Source organism: Ptychodera flava, chromosome 15 (genome assembly GCF_041260155.1).
Source record: "Ptychodera flava strain L36383 chromosome 15, AS_Pfla_20210202, whole genome shotgun sequence".
NCBI classification, from domain to species: Eukaryota; Metazoa; Hemichordata; class Enteropneusta; family Ptychoderidae; genus Ptychodera; species Ptychodera flava.
The window spans coordinates 9,001,060-9,018,043 of record NC_091942.1 but is presented as its reverse complement, the minus strand read 5'-3'; the positions used below and the strand labels follow the sequence as shown (position 1 = coordinate 9,018,043).

The window sequence follows — 16,984 nt, the reverse complement described above, 5'->3', positions numbered from 1 at the left end:
TTGACAATCATACCAATCATGCCCCAAGGCATGATTGATATGATTGATTACAAGATGGTGGACAACTGTTGACCTGGTGCTGAAAGCAGAAACAGCGGTAATTTCAGAGCGTAAGAGAGTAAAATTTGATTATTACAGCAATCTTTTTAAGCGAAATTAGTTGAGATGTTGGTTTAATCGTTTATGCTGTATTAAAAATAGAATACCTTGATTTACAATGAAATTGGAAAAAAAATATTTGTTGAGAACACTGGTACAGGTGTATTACAGAGTATAGGAGTGCATGCAGTAAGGTAGAATAAATCATTGCATATAACGCACATTTGATGAAAACACTTAGCGATTAACTTTAAAAATAGGAGTACCGTAGAAAGGTGTCACTATGTACACTGCAGCTTTGCAGAAGTGGGTCGACAGTGAGGGGAGCTTGAATTGTTGGGAGTGGGCAGACCATAGATACTGAAGGGCAGTGGGCATCAAAATTAAGTGTGAAAGCATATTTTCCGTGTATGCCAACTGGGGGGGGGGGGGGGGGGGGGGGGGATTATGAGAGAGTAACAACAGCTCTATTTTCCCCTCCACATTTTAGGTCAAGGTCAAAAATAAGTTAAATAGGTATATCAGCTTTGAAAAAACACGTTTTGTGGTGATTTTGCAAAATTGATGAAATATACAAGTTGATTGCATCTAAAAATGGAAAGTGCCCCTGATTTTGACTGAACAGCGCCCTCTGTAGTTCAACCATTCCGTCTCCATTGTGTGATACAATCCCATCGTTTTCAATAGGGTTGGTGGATCCACATACATGGAATTGGGATGAAAGAGTTAACACAGAGACCACATCATTGCACACATATGAGTTTCATTTTCCTTTACACATTTTATTTTCAAATTTTATTTAAAAAAAATCAATTATTATATATCTTCAGGTAAATGAGTTCTTTGGGTTATCCACAAAATAAGTGGCAATATTTGACACCGTCAACCAGGAGTCTATCCACCATAGTATTCTAGAAAACCACACCCACCAAATTTATACTATGAGCTGACATAACGCATAATACATTTATATATGCCACCTCTTCAATTCAACGAAAGAAAATGGCAATTCATTTGAAATTTACATCTCAGAATATGATAAAATTGATCTCTTGGTAAAGAAAACACTCTCTACCATTTTCCATATGTAGTAAAAGTTGGCTACATCCATAATTATGCAAGGTTGAAATGTTATTACTGGTCACCTCTGCATACTTCCTTTTTCAATTGTTGGAGAGTGAGACAGAGAAACCAAGTGTTATATTTTAAATACCAGTGAAAATAAGTGCTCTCCCAAGCATTGGATTTCAAAATTAAAAAAAAAGGAAATTTCAACTTCAGAGAATAGATTTGAAACACCAGAGCTTGACCAAAAACTTTTAACCCATAAAGGGTTAATAGATCTTCCAACTGAGAAAGAGAAAATTCTACAGTTCAGACAAACTTACATACTATCCTCAAGCTGCAATGTTTTTAATATTTTTTTTGGAAATTTTTGATAAAAATTTTGTACATTAAATACAAAAAAAGCCTAATTGTAAAATACTGGTGTAACACTAAAATGCAGGCCATGGTAGAAAGCACACAGTAGCTGTCCTTCCTGTGCAATTGCTTGAAAACTGTTTCTGAAACGTCTTCCTACATGTCATTTTGGAACAAAACTAACAGAAATGCGATGTTGGATCGCCCAGCAATTCAACATTACGACTCTGGACCGAAACTGCAGTTCTCAAAATTAAAACAAGTCATCTGTGAGAGTTAACCTTTGAACTCTTAATTAATTGATTAATTCTAATACTGTAAACCTGCCGTGCATACGGCATATTGAATACGTCTCCAACTATACAAATACACGAGGTTCAAAGGTCAACCTGTTGCCACGGGGAACAGCTAATTGTCCATTCTAAATTGGCAGCTATTTTTAAGAATCTCTTCCTTGAATTAACAATGGACACATCTAAATCTACAATGACTATTACCATAAATGCAGGGATGTTCAGTTACCATATTAACATATTAAAACCTGAGTAAAATGATGCCGTAACAGCTCAGCACACTACTATCAAACTCATACATGATAATTTAACTGTTACAGGTAATTATTACGTCGCAAAATCAAACAAAATTTCAACAAGGCATTCCTGTTCATAGCAGGTACAGAGAAAGGTGACTTCTCAAATTTTGATTATCTCACAACAAAAAAATTTGCATAGTTTTATGTTAAGATAAGTCTCCAGTCTTGGCTACAAAGAACGTATGTGTTGCATTATATGCATCGTAGGTATTATACAAGTTGGTATTTAAAACAAATTTTTTCATCATTTTAAATGTAAAATTGTCTTCTCCGATATTAAAACTACTTGCTTTGATATTTTGAATTGGTTTTGCTGGTTTTATCGAAGGCACATTGTCAAGGTGACGCCTGCACAGAACTTGGAATCACAGAAGTGATCAAAAGATCTATGTGCATGGCTTGCGAAGTTCAAACTGTTTGCAGGATTTTATTTGTTTCCTTTGTTTTAGAAATTTGAAGATTTCTTTGACCTTCTGACACAGACCAGGATGATGATGAAGATGATGATGAGGGCACAGAGTGCTACTATGATTGCAATCCACCACGGTTCAAGTGCCAAGTTTGAGCATTCTGGGCAGTCTGACTGATTACCAGTGCTTCCTGCGTCTGGTGCTAAAAAAAAAGCAACACACAAACAGATCATTTCTACATCTCTGTAAATTCAGAAAAGACGAGTCGCCTGGGTCAAAAGGTCACCATATGCAGTTTTTATTGGAGAATGCTGGGTAAAAAAAAGTTGTTACAAAGTTTGGCACCAGAATCAGATTCATTTTGATGGCATCTGACAGATGATTCTAATTCCGATGATGAATTTTGTGACATTAACAAAAGACAATACGTTATAATGTTACTTTGTAAAAAACACAAAGACATTCACCGAGGGAATACACTATTTATCTTACATTTGCTAATTTACTTCACAAAATTTGGTAAAATTCAATGGAAAAATGGGATTGACAGAAATTCTTAAAAAACAAGCAAAAAACTGATGCAAACAAAGTATTGTACAAGTTTAATTTATAATTTATTTACAATCCATTTACCCATGATTGTCATTTATATTAGCATGAAAACTTCAGGAAGTTACAAACTTCAAGTTGGAAAACACGACATAAGAAGTGAGGTATATCCTACCTATTTGACAGTTCACTCCAGAGTAACCATCCTGGCACACACAGGTATACCTGTTGAGTCCGTTCACACACGTTGCTCCAAACTGACACGGATTGCTAGAACATTCATTAAAATCTGGAAGAAGACAACCAAAGGACAGTGAACAACTTTTGTTTAAACAGAAATAGTGACAATGATAATGTTTATTTCTTTTTTCATCTTCAAGGTACATGAGTAAAACAGCACTGTTTGTAACAACACGTTTGTCACTAAATATAGCTTCATGCATGTGACATAAATCTTGTCAGCGTTGCATGCATGGCTATTATTGCAGCTTGTAGTCTGAGCTGTTAACATGTCATAATTTTCACAGTAACATTAGCAGTCGCCTATTGCTCTGAATTTTTGTTGTTTCTGTAAAATAAAAATTCGATTTTTTCTAACATAGTTTAACAAAGAGAATTTCAAATACTAATAGTTAATTTTTTCGGTAGTGCCGACATTTTCAAGAAGGCCCCAATTGTTTTCCTTAATTTGAAAGTGAATGGTTTTTATGGTATTAAAATTAAAATCTGTCAGTCAGGCATTTACTACCTTAGACACATTCAAATGAAACTATGCCAAAATCTGTAACTACCTGTCTCACAGTTTTGTCCCGTCCAGCCAGGTACACACGTGCAAGCGTAAGAGTTGAGACCAGTATCTTGACAGACTCCGTTGTTTTGACACGGCCGTGCAGCACAGTCGTCAGCATCTGCAAGAAAAGGTCAAAGTTCACATTTGAATGTTAAAGTGAACAATGGAGGTTACCTTTGATCGTATTTTCGTTGTTTTGTTTTTTTCTGGAAAACAGATGGCGTTTATCTTTTTCTGCTGATTCTTCAAAGTACGTCACAACATGTAGTACTAGCATTTACAACTCCATGTGTACAATATTATTATTGATTATAATGAATTCTAGTCCGGACCAAAAATCACTTGTCAACTACACACACACTGGATCATAACCCAATACAGGCTGTGTCGACAGGTTGCACAATATGTTATTTGACATTAGGTAGTAGAAAAAGAAACTGTACTTCACAAACAAAACCCAAAACAAAACAAAACACATTGGAAAAATACATAGAAAGTTAGAAACAGCTTCTACGGCTTTCGTGATGACCTCATTGCAAATTATGCATAGATTCATCATTACTGTAAAAGTTGTCAGCTGGTACCATCAATATCAATCACTGTTTCTTGTTTTGACTGAAATTGGATGTAGCAATACGGCATATGTCTTTCCAAAGAGGCGACCAAGGTCAACAAGAACAGCCATGAACAAGCAGAGGCAGAAATCTCAGCATCTCTAAATATAAATCTTATTCAGGTTGGTTATCACTTTTTTTGGCTGCCGATGTGTTCAGTAGATCCGCTCTCAAGATTACAGATAGTGAAAGTTAGTTTTTAAAATAATTTCAAACTGACACACAAAAATATCAAGACATTGACGCTTGGTCCCGATCACTTCCACAAGCATCATCATTTAATTTCAAAAACGATTCAAAATTCCACACAGTGTCATGACGACATTTTTTTAGCAACTGGTAGAAGTTATTAGGGAGGCTCTATACGCAAACTGAAAGTTGACACACAATCAACAGAAAGTCTTTGACAGACTAACAGAGTAACATACCTTGATCACAGTTGGTTCCAGTATATCCCGAGTCACATTCACAACTGTAATCAGATGGCCCGACAGTCTCACATGTTCCGTGCACACATGGGTTGGCAAGACAGCCTGTACCACCTGGTGAATAAGAATACATGTAGTTTGCAATCAAGTGAAAGAAGTTGTACTTTAACATGTAACTTGAGCTGACTTGAAATAATACTAGTGCAATCTTGTGAACTCTTAAAGGCACTGTTCGCGATCCCTGGGATTGCCTTTGTTTCAGTCTGTAAGAGGATTATGGAGGTGTGATAGCCTTTTGTTTTCCATTGAAATTGTAATCTGCTTGGTAAATTTTCTGATGAGACAATCTGGTGCCAAAACAGGCCTTTAAAATATTTCAACTAATAAAGTAATGTTTGTGCTTTGCCTGTTTGCCTGTGTACTCAGTGTACTGATTTTAGTGATGCCTACTCTTTTGGGGGTAATAATTTTTGTCACAAGATACTGTGAGATTCTCTGTGAGAAAGCTAATATGACAAAAAACCCTTCCCATGCAAAAAACCTTACCATCATGGGACATAACTAAGAGATCTGCGGTTATTATGCAACAATGTACATGTGGAATGGGTTTGACAAGCTGTGAATTACACGAACCCCGCTGTCTTAAAAGTTTATGTCTGACCAAACTATTGAAAGTACTAGTGCCTGTTTAATAGTTTGAGTGTAGTAGGGAGGAGAAAGATGAGAGGGTTGAGCCCTGTCATTACCATGGACTGGCCCCAAAACCTATTGTTATCAATGGTGATTGTGGACCTGTCTACTGGGAATCGGGGGTGAACAAGTTACATCAGAACTTTTGGCCATTAGTTTGTGGGACTGACTGAGGTGACGTCACTTACCTTCCTCACAGTTTGTACCGTAGAAACCGTCAGCACAGTCACAGACGTAGCCACCAAACGCTGTGCTGGCACACTCACCGCCATTGAGGCACGGGTTGCTACTACAACCATCTGGGAAAAAATATCAACATCAGAGAATTCAATACAAAGTCACTGATAGCATTAGACTTGGTTCAAGTCTGTGATTTGTGAATGTTTGAGTGGAGTGAACGCAATGATTTTATTTGCTTTCATGTGAAACGCGCGCGTGAGTGGACGCGATGAGTAGGGTGAACGCGATGAGTGGAGTGAACGCTATGCAGCGGAGTTTCACCCGGAATCACAGACTTGGCTTTCTTGCACGATCTGCGTTGCTATAAATTATTCATGAGATGACGTTTTCTTTACTCATATATTATTCATAAGATGACATCACTAAATTTTACACATTGGGAGGAGTTACCAATTGACCCAAACGAGACGTGCATAAAACTCACATGGCGTTGTTGACAAAATGTCGAGTGCGATCACTCCCACAAAAGTCAGCACGACCTCTGTTGTATCACCGAAAACGCGTGAAAATATCTGTGTTGTTTGTGGGGCCCATGTTGCAAAATGCGAAAATCGTCGCCGGTTATTCAAGGATGGAAAAAGACACCGTCCTTACAGTTGTAGCCTGTTCTTTACGTGCCCAAAGCGATGGAAATCAAAACAATGTGGGGCGACTTCGTATGTCAGTGATTTTCCGCTGCCGGTTGGTGCGCAGACGAACACGTCTTTTCCTCAATGTAACTCTCAACAAGCTTTCTTTGGTAATCTCGCATGATTGGCGATGGTAATCTCGCATGATTGCGATGGTCGACCGATCAGTTGTAAAACGCAGTTGATGTACGAACTTGATGCCATTATTCGCCCAGATATAAAACGTACTCGATGTCTAGCTTTGCACTGAGATGACAACAAACTTTTGAATGCATGCAGAGCATGCGTTCTTCTTATTGGCCAGAATAACGGCGGGGCTGTCAATCATTTTGTATTTGCTCTACGTCACTGTGTACACAGTCCGTCTCACCGCCTGTACTTGCAAGAAGTCCAAGTCGGTGAATCCGGCAGAAACTAACTCACTACTGCGCAGACTCAAACTGACGCATTCAATAGCTGGGAAAACCTGGCGTGAGCTGCCAAATTCCGGATAGGTTTGTACGAAATAGGAGAGACACAAGAGAAACTATTATAAATGATTTTATTTTTTTTAATTCACCGACTTGAACCAAGTCTATGATAGCATTTGCGTAACAGATTAAAAAAACTACAAGAATGACACAGGAATTTTTCTATAGAACTGATGAAAGCAATGTCATACTGAAGACGTACAAGTTGCAGGTTGACTGTGCTGTAACTATGGGGTCTTGTAGGAAAAAAGGTGACGTGAGGCGGGGTATCTATTGAACAAAATACAATTTGACAGATGACCATTTTTTCTCTCGCCATCATCATTCTTATTTACTACTTTTTAATTTCCTTAGATAGCTTATGAAAATTCACAGAGTACCAAACAGAAACAACATGGCATGAAGAAGTCATTTAGTAAGAGAGAAAATTTTACTGTCAAATCTCTAAAAATATACGACTTTTTAAAACTCTGAATCAAAGGTACGTTGGAGTACATTATTGTGTTGTTGCTTTAAGTGGAGACACATAAGGGGATGACCCGACAGTTATTATTTCATATTTGCGATCAGCTAGTGTGCATAACACCAAATTAGTTTGGAAGTCGGAATACACCTGCATTCAGTGAAGTAACTTTGGGTTAGATCTGTATAGCAGTCCAGTGGGCCCGCTAAGGGCAGGTGAAAAAGAATTTTTTTGAGTCAAATTGAAGAAAAGTTGACATGCTGTGTGTCACCGCATGCATGAACAGGTTATAACTAAAAAGTCAGCAGCTAGATATAGGCCCTCTATGGTCATGTCTTTCTCGATTCCTGATACTCTCGCGTGAGTCAGTGAGAAGAAAGTGTAAACAACAATGGCTGCCTCCTTGCCCATTGATCGATCGGCAAGATAAGTTTACTAAGACTTACAGAAATGACGTTTTCAGATATTTTTTTGACCCAAAACTACAGGAAAACATATTTTCTGTTTTCTGTGTAAATTATGAATCTGCTAAACATTTCTAGTCATTGGCAGGCTTTTTACATCTGCGTCAGTGACGCGTCAGATTACTTGTAATTTGCATTGCGTCAGGCAGGTTTGCCCTGCATCATGACGCGTCAAATTGGCTTAGCCAGCAGACTGTAGCGGTCTTAATAAAAATACAGCTATCTAGATAACATACCAAAGCAAAATAATTGAAAGATTGGAAAAAGAACCCAGCTGATAATGAAAAACCCTCATCACTTGTACTTACTTTCTTCACACCTCTTGCCCAGGAAATTATCTAAACATAGACAGATGAAGTCGTTGACACTGTCCACACAGGTACCTCCATTCAAACATGGTGAGGATGCACACTCATTGACGTCTGAAATTAAGCATTGATTAACTTACAAAATGAAGAACTGACAACCTTTGCTTGGGAACTCCAACATTCAAAAAATACTCTTGATGATTCTTCTACTCACATTTTTCCCAGAGATAGTATACATACATGGTGATCAAATTTTTTTGATCAGTATTTTTCAGAAGTTTTTTAATTATTTATAAAACAAATACGTTGTAACTGGTAGCTTTTGAGAATAAATTACAGTGACAGGGTCCATACCCTCTTAGAAAGTCCCTGAATTTTAAAGCCTAAAGGCAAGTCTTGGAAAAGTCCTTAGAAATGACATTGAGTCTTGGATAGTCCGGGAAAGTTGATAATCCACCAACAATTTTCCAAAATCACAAGAGGATCAGTCGTGATATCATAAAAATGGTATGTAAAATCGTATACAAAATCATATATCATAAAACAATATCTGAAATTAAGTATTTTGGACCCCAAAAAGTCCTTGAAAATTGCTGGAAAAGTCCTGGGCAGTCTTGGAATTTTTGGTGACTTTTGAGTGTATGGCCCCCAGTAGTGATTACTTACTAGTTTGACAGAACACGCCGGTGTAGCCAGGGGCACAAGTACAGGTAAAGTCCACTCCAAGCTCATTGCAGGTACCACCATTGTAACAAGGGCTGGACTCACAGCCTCCAATAGCAGCTGTGAAATGAATTGAGAATTACTTCAACCAAAATAGATAATATCACATGGTGAAAAATGAAATCACATATTTATTTTCCAGAAGTGATATCCTAGAAGTACTACATATGAAATATTTCCTCTGGTGCTAATGTCTGAGTGTCAAGGACAAACTAGCAAAGTTGTACGGTGTTCATCTAAAATGATCAGTGTATCTTCAGCACAGGTCAGTTATTACCACATGGTAGATCAAATATGAAGGTGTTATCGATACCTGTATGATCAAATAAAAATGTATTATCTAACTTTTTCAGTGCCACTGTGGATCTCTAGGTGTAATCGTTTTTTTCAGCCTGAACACTTCTCCACTATGTAGCTGGGTGTTGTTCTGAACAGTTAGAATGGAATACTTACGTGTCTGGCAGTACTGTCCTACATAGCCATCAGCACATACACAGGCATAGCTGTTCTCACTTGGCAGACATGTGGCTCCGTTCAGGCACAGGTTGTTGTAGCAGGTGTCGACAGCTAAAAGGTCAAAGGTGAAAAAGAATGAATCTATGAGATTTTCAAAGAGACATCATTTCAGTGACTTACCGTAAGTATGCATCTATAAAGTGAAAGATTTAAACTTTTGCTCAAAATTTCCTAATTGAAACTTTCAACCATTCTATAGGCAAATTAACAATAAAAATCTTGGGGTCAACATGGAAAGTTTGGAACTGGTGAAACAAATTACCAAATGCATTTTGCAATGTCTCAAATTCAAGATGGCTGCCATCCCATTAGCTAAGCTTCCCTTCCTGTGATAAGGTATGAGTCATCTTGATGGTGGTATTTGAATCCCACCGCTGACACTAAATAATTGACCATGGTTCCTGGATGAAAAGTGTGATTACTGTAACAGCGCCCTCAGAGTTCCTACACATGACAAAATGAGTATGACAAGAGAAAATGCGCATAATATTTGCTTTTCTTTATCATGCGCTATTTGATCTTTGTTAGTGGTCCACTTCAAAGCATATTCTTTTCAAAGATTTTTATCAAGTTTGTAAGAAATTGACTCACCAGTTGATGTTTCACAGTTTGTGCCAATCCAGCCTGGACCACATCTGCATGTGTAGTCAATACCATTCTCTGCTGTGATACAGGTGGCTCCATTCAGACACGGTGCAGCAACACAACCAACTGCAAACCAACGGAGAGAAGAGAGGTAAAATGAAGCGACGGGCAATAGGCCAGTGGGGAGAATATGCTTGCTGTGAATTTGAGAGTCTTCAAAGTAAACTTGATGGAAGATTTCACATTCAATCTTGATTTAATTGTTACTGCAAAGCAAAATCAGTGTTTGCTGATTGCAGTTCTGCAAACTGCGGAATTACTTTTATATGTGTACGCTGAGATACTGACAGATAATTACATGTACATACTGTAGGAACACATCATATCCTCAGCTGCTTTGCGGTGTGCTTTTGAAGTTCAGTGTACAATCCAATAACATGACTGCTGTACTGGGTGAAATATATTTGGAGTGTGACATTTTTTGGCTCAATCAATACTGAGCCTGCGTGTGTTCATAGTGATTCAGAAGAAATTTCAGTAATGGTTGACACACATTGGACGAAGTTTAATTTTCTTACAAAGCAAGTCTGCACTCAAGCTCACATGTGTACACTGACATTTTTTAATACAGATAGCCTGGTAAGGAATAACATGTTATCTTTGAAATTGAACAATGTCCATCACCATATCTGTTGGATGCAGAGCCGCAATAAATTACTGTCAGTGATTGAACTTTCAAAACGCAAATTCAAGTCTAAAGATATTCCATCAAAGACAAATTTACCAGTTTAATGATTTCATTTCATATTCTGAGATCAAAGAAAGATATTTGTAAACAAAAGCTGCCACGTCCAAAAGAACAAGGAGGGAAATAAAAGTTCTGTACATTGTTTGGTCAAATCACTCCTTGATACTTAAGGATTTGGTAAAAATGTTACCTGCGATGGTGCTGTCCATAATGTCTAATGTGAAACCTCGTTCTGTCTTGTCGTTATCAGAAGTAAATGTGATCCAAAGTTGATTTCCAGGTGAGGCGAAATTTAACGGTGTATCTCTGCCTGATGCCCGCAATATACGCGTAGTGGTATCGTTCGGGTTCCTGCCAGTTCCAGCGCTAAACCAATCATAGTGAAGCTCCGTGACGAAATCCCGGAAGACAACTTGCATTGTCTTCCTGGCTCCACAGACAGCAACCAGCGACAATATTCTACGTTATCGTAGTTGGATGGATAGTTTGGTGTCCGGATTTCCAGAGTGCCTTCATTGGGGATGCGATACTCAGCGATGCAGCCGAGAGCTACATTAAAACAAACAAGTGGTATGTAAGTTGAAACAAATAACTTAAATGGACGTTAGTGAAAAACAAAACAGCTCGTATAGTCAGCATAGAAAAATGTGTATGTAAGTCTCGTACAGATAAATATGCATATCTTTATGTGTAATGCCAGTGTGCAATGTCTTGTTTCCTTGAATAAAAAGGCTACAGTTTCTCTAAAGTGACATGAACTATATAGACATATGCCTTCATGTGTTCCATTCTTTTACAAAATACACTTTTTGGTACATATAGGCTGATTTAGAAAATACACACAGAACAGCCCTACAATTTTTGAAAAAATACTTTTTACACTATTTAACATTTCATCGTTGTCAAAAGCAAAGTAATATTAGAGAAAAAAATGATGTCACATGCTTTACACTATCTATGCTAGTCAACAGCAAGCTGACCATTTCCTTGATTTCTGATCACCGCACACCATGGTATTTCCATAGCTATGAACAAGTGGTTACAATTGGAATTCTCATTCCGTATCTGAACTGAAATGTCATTGCACGAAAAAAGTGCATTTTTCCTGAAGCAAAATAAGGTAAACTCTTGAATGCTACATAAAACCAAAAATATGAACACGTATGGGTCATGTAGGGATCTTGAGAGTGGCATTTTACAATGATTTATGGAGTCCATTTTCAAAGGGCTACTTTTGCTCTTTTTGGGTTTTGATCAGATAAAAGATGGTTCAACTTACGAACTTCACAGTTCAGTCCACCAAAGCCAACAGGACACTGGCACTCATATATGTTGATCAGGTTAACACAGGTTCCACCATTTAGACATGGGTTGCTGGCACACTCATTGATGTCTGATGAAATACAAAGAAAATAAAACAATGATAATGTTACTCCAGTGTGCGAGCTTACAGTGCCCGAATTCAATGAAAACAAAAGAATAAATTGATGGATTATTGGTGGCGCTGTCCAGCCAAAAATCAACAGGTTGTCATTTGCTTACCAGTTTCACAGTGGATGCCAGTCCATCCAGGCAGGCAGGTGCATGAGTAGAAGTTGATCAGGTTGTTACAGAGGGCGCCATTCTGACAAGGATTGCTTTCACATTCATTGATGTCTGGAAAATAATCCATGCACACAGTTAAATTTTCAATGACTGTAGCAGAGGGAGTAAATTCATGGAACTAAAACACTTTCTATAGAAAATAAGAGCCAATAACATACCCTATAATTTAGAACAAACTTAAATCATGGGGATTAAGACATTGGCCTTTAAACATGGTGAAATGCCTTTTCTCTTCCAAAGAAAAGTTTACTTCAAGCCTTGAAATTTTCTCAAGTGTGGAAGGATCTTTCGGTTTTTTGAAAGGGTGGTTTGGTTCTGAGATCAATGATGCAGGGAACTACTTGTAAATTCTCTCAACCATAGTTTGTACATCATGTCCTCCTATAACTCTAACTTTGAAAAAAAAAAAGCGGTATCAAAACAATATGAGAACATGCCACATGAAAATATCAAAAATTACAAAAATAAAGAACCCCAACATTTTCAGTTTTGTACCGGTTTAACAAGGATAAACTATCTCTTGCAAGCATTGCTAATAATGCTTACTGCCTTGGATAATGTGGAACAATGTAGGAGACTCACCAAATTCACATGAAGTGCCGGTATAGCCAGGGAGACAAGAACATGTGAAACTATTCAACAAATCAGTGCAGGTACCACCGTTGCTGCATGGGTTGCTGGCACATTCATTAGTATCTGTGTGGGTTGGGAAAAAAAGATACAATTAAGCAACTGTATGCCAATATTCCAATTCATACAGAGCTATGTGTGATGGACATGGCCATGAAGTGTACATATACCAGATGCCAACACTGCTTACTAATCCTCTTTCTCCCAAGTGGTATTTATTTTTATGGTTTATGGTAGAAAGAGGATTAATATTTAAAATATTTTTCATGTCTGGTCAGAATGACTACAACTTCGAGATGGAAACGGTCAGTTAACTTACCGACTTCACAGTTGATACCTTGCCAGCCCGGCACACATTGACAAGTGTAGTATGTTTGGAAGTTGGAACAAGTTCCACCATTCTGACAGGGACTTGAGACACAGGTGTCAATTGCTGAGAAGATACAAAACAAACAAAAAAAGACACTTATAATTATCCCAAGACAAATAACACAAAAACTTGTTTTGTTTTATTGAATTTTTGTTCTAACACAACCTGAACAAAGGAATTTAAACATTTTCCACATTCAAACTAATTGGAAATCAACAGGCCTGAAACATGCTGTAATGCACACATTTGAAAATTTTGTATTCCAACAAGTTGTGAACGCAAGTACGTCTGGAGTTCAAACTTTTTTGAATTCAAATGTGTTTTTATTCAAACACTTCAAAATTCAGAAGCCTTTCAAATGTTTTCAATGTTTTTATTTCAAAATGCGATGCCATTTACATACCTGTCTCACAGCGATCGCCAGTCCAGCCAGCTACACAGTTACATGAGTAGGAATTGACATGATCGTTACAAGTACCACCATTCAGGCATGGCTGACTTGCACACTCATCGATATCTGTAGGAAAGAGATAAAGCACAAACAAAAAGTTATTACACTGGAAATTTCACCAGACAATGAATTTCCTTTCCACTATTACGAAGTAGCTGCTATTCTGCATACAAACTTACCAACCATACTTCATAAAGTCGTGACATCAAAGTCTATGCCAGTTTTAAATAACTGCGTAACTTGAATCTGACAAAAATGAAGCAAATTTTAATTTCGATATGAAGACACTACTGATGGACAACTTAACTATTTTCAGCTTTCCTGCATATTTCTTATGGTCTCACCATATTGGCATAAACCCTGAGAGATTTTATGATCATAAAACACAACATTTTCTTCAACATCAGTCAGTGATATGTGACAGATTTGATTAGATAAACATTTAATATTAGTGTTTAGCTGTGGGGATGCCTTTGTAGCTTTTAACATTTCTGGAATCTCTGAGCCAATGCAGGAATTTCTTGAAATTACCATCAGTCGACCTTACGCTAACACACTGGTACACATAATGTGTAAAATTTTCATGAGTTTGCGATAAAACTTTTGAATCAGTGGTAACGTATGTTAAATTAGCTACAACACACTGATTGCTGCTGGATGACCTTTGGGGGTTTCTATGCAAGTACATGTGGATGTTACCATTTTCCGGGCCTTTATGCAGTGCAGCCTGGAATGTGAGTGGGTGTAATTCAACAAGCACAAAGACAACAGACAAAGGGACAGTATATTCTGTTAGCAGTATGTATCTTGCTAAACTACCAGGAAATGTGTAATTTCAACACAATTGCTTACACACTTCAAAATCAATTCTAAATAAATATTAATGTCACTGCAGAAAACATAAAGAGACAAATGTGCATCCTCCGTTACACCAAGCTCCAACTGAAACTAACGCAGTTGGGCTTGTCTCTATCAGTGCAACTACGGCAGGGACGGCAAAGTTTACATATACTGATACGAAAAGTTCACACCACTCTATACCTATGTAACAGAATGATCCAGTCCAGCCAGGTGTACAGACACACCTGTATCCATTAATTTCATCGATACATGCGCCAGCATTTTGACATGGGTTGCTGGCGCACTCATTAATGGCTGCATGCGATAAGGGGTAAGAAAGAGTATTGCCTGAGTCAACATGGCTAGTTTGTATATCCTACAGCTGAAGTGAAATCCAAGACATTTACTTATGAAAAATTCTTTTGTTGGCCAATAATTGTTGTTTTGTTTGCTTGAATATGCGCACAGACACTTCAATCATCATGCAACACACTTTTCTAGTATAGCAGCCACATTTCAGAGCTTCTGTTAGATCTCAGAGTGAGACTATGACTGAAAATACATCACATGTGGTACCTAAGATCTTCAGGCACAGGGAAAGATGAGACAAAGTGACGCATTCACAAAACAAATTTGAAAACAAACTGCGGACGTTAAGAAGTCTGAATTAACAGTTTCATCTCCATACTGTATTTCTGATCTCGTAAAATATTACATTTCCCTTGCATGCATGCGGTTTGGGCCAACACACCTCATGCACTATCATGCTGTGAAATCACAGAAAACCTTTGGCAGTCAGACATGCATGTCAAATGTCCATTTTTTATCAGCCTGGATACCTGAGGTGCAGTTGACACCTGTCCATCCCCCTCGGCAAGTGCAATGATAGCCATCAATTTGATTGCGGCAAGTGCCTCCGTTGCGGCATGGGATACCCATGCAATGATTGGCTGCATTATATCAATGACAACCAATGAATGAAGTCAATTAATTATCAATCATGAGAAGGAAGAAAGCGCCCTCAATCAATCAGTTCAATTAACTTTCAATGTTCAACAGACAGTTTAGCACATTAACACTGGAAAATGAGAAATCACAAAGGAGCTATTCTGTAAAAACTGGTAAAACTTAAAAATTTGACAAAAATGATTTGACCTGATCTGACAAACATACATATTCAGAAATGAATGGATAAATGAACTGCACAAATACATAATAAATGACTAAATAAATGCAAAATATATTAATGCCGTGATTAGCAAGTTACTGTTTACTTCTCAATGATACATGACATTCCATGCACATCATTTAGGCCAAAGAGACACCACAGAACATGTGCAAGCATGAGAAGCACCCTGCATATCTATCAGTTGGCAAAAGGAGAGATCTTTTTTTACCATGTAATAACCAACACAGCTATGAATGCACTACCCATTGAAATGCAGACACCAATTTCCTAAAAACGCAAGCCTATCACCAGCCTGAAAGACTACGATCAAACAGTATTGGCAAAACTACGCAGATTTAGCCCAAGCTGCACCTTCTAAAACCTTTGTATATCAGTACATTACTCCAGGGATATGAGCAGTAAAAGCAAGGCAAGGCACAATGATATTGAGATTGTACACCCTATATAGATACCTATTTCACAGTGTGTTCCTGTCCAAGCAGACAGACAGGCGCACATGTAGCCATCGACTAGATCTTGACATGTGCCATTGTTAGTACATGGAGAACTCACACACTCATCTACAGCTGTATTTCAGAAGAATTGGAAGACAAATTCAGATAGATTCAGGGTTAGTATGGTGTACCTCAACAGTCTTTTGGTGACTCAAGCAAAGAAGCCGAACTTGAAACAATTCAGACAAATGTACATTTTTCCTTGGTGGTTTCTGAAGAGTTTGGAATTTATGCTGAAAATACATTTTTGGTGATTGCACACTCTGTCTACAAAAGATAAACATTAAAAAATTTGCATTTTTAGATGAAAGTCGTTTTGAACCAATTGTACAGAAGAATTGAATCTACAACACGAAATAATCTCTCAAAATAGGCATTCTTTTCTGACATTCTGCATTGCTTGAATTTCAGTTTTGCATAATTGGTGAATTTTTCAGGCAATCACTGCAATACCTATTTCGCAGTTCGTTCCAGACCACCCTGGTTGACAGGTACAATTATAACTGAACACTTCATCCCTGCAAACGCCGCCATTGAGACATGGCTGACTGATGCATTCGTTGATGTGTACAGCTGGAGAACCAACATTAGGAGGAAAGTGAATGGGTGAGAATTGAAAAGAGAGAGAGAATAATTAGTGAGTATACAGTGTGTTGTTTCAGTTG

General features: G+C 37.8%; 2 protein-coding genes across 2 annotated transcripts in view; both read right to left on the bottom strand.

Moving 5' to 3' along the window:
* Positions 1 to 860: 860 nt before the first annotated feature.
* Positions 861 to 16,984, bottom strand: part of LOC139152239 (protein eyes shut homolog) — a 116,625-nt gene continuing 100,501 nt past the window's right edge. Inside the window, exons 90-104 of the mRNA XM_070725381.1 lie at positions 13,749 to 13,862; positions 13,295 to 13,408; positions 12,928 to 13,041; positions 12,283 to 12,396; positions 12,020 to 12,133; positions 10,931 to 11,289; positions 9,999 to 10,118; positions 9,345 to 9,458; positions 8,835 to 8,951; positions 8,169 to 8,282; positions 5,783 to 5,893; positions 4,905 to 5,018; positions 3,864 to 3,980; positions 3,248 to 3,361; positions 861 to 2,725 (exon numbers count right to left, since the gene is read on the bottom strand). Coding sequence (XP_070581482.1) covers positions 11,033 to 11,289; positions 12,020 to 12,133; positions 12,283 to 12,396; positions 12,928 to 13,041; positions 13,295 to 13,408; positions 13,749 to 13,862 — 827 coding nt within the window. The 3' untranslated portion in view covers positions 861 to 2,725; positions 3,248 to 3,361; positions 3,864 to 3,980; ... (5 more) ...; positions 9,999 to 10,118; positions 10,931 to 11,032. The remainder of the gene's footprint in view (positions 2,726 to 3,247; positions 3,362 to 3,863; positions 3,981 to 4,904; positions 5,019 to 5,782; positions 5,894 to 8,168; positions 8,283 to 8,834; positions 8,952 to 9,344; positions 9,459 to 9,998; positions 10,119 to 10,930; positions 11,290 to 12,019; positions 12,134 to 12,282; positions 12,397 to 12,927; positions 13,042 to 13,294; positions 13,409 to 13,748; positions 13,863 to 16,984) is intronic.
* Positions 2,559 to 10,949, bottom strand: LOC139152240 (fibropellin-3-like). The gene is made up of 10 exons (XM_070725382.1): positions 10,931 to 10,949; positions 9,999 to 10,118; positions 9,345 to 9,458; positions 8,835 to 8,951; positions 8,169 to 8,282; positions 5,783 to 5,893; positions 4,905 to 5,018; positions 3,864 to 3,980; positions 3,248 to 3,361; positions 2,559 to 2,725 (listed from the first exon to the last, which is right to left on the bottom strand). The coding sequence occupies exons 1-10, from the start codon at positions 10,947 to 10,949 to the stop codon at positions 2,559 to 2,561; spliced, it is 1,107 nt and encodes a 368-aa protein (XP_070581483.1).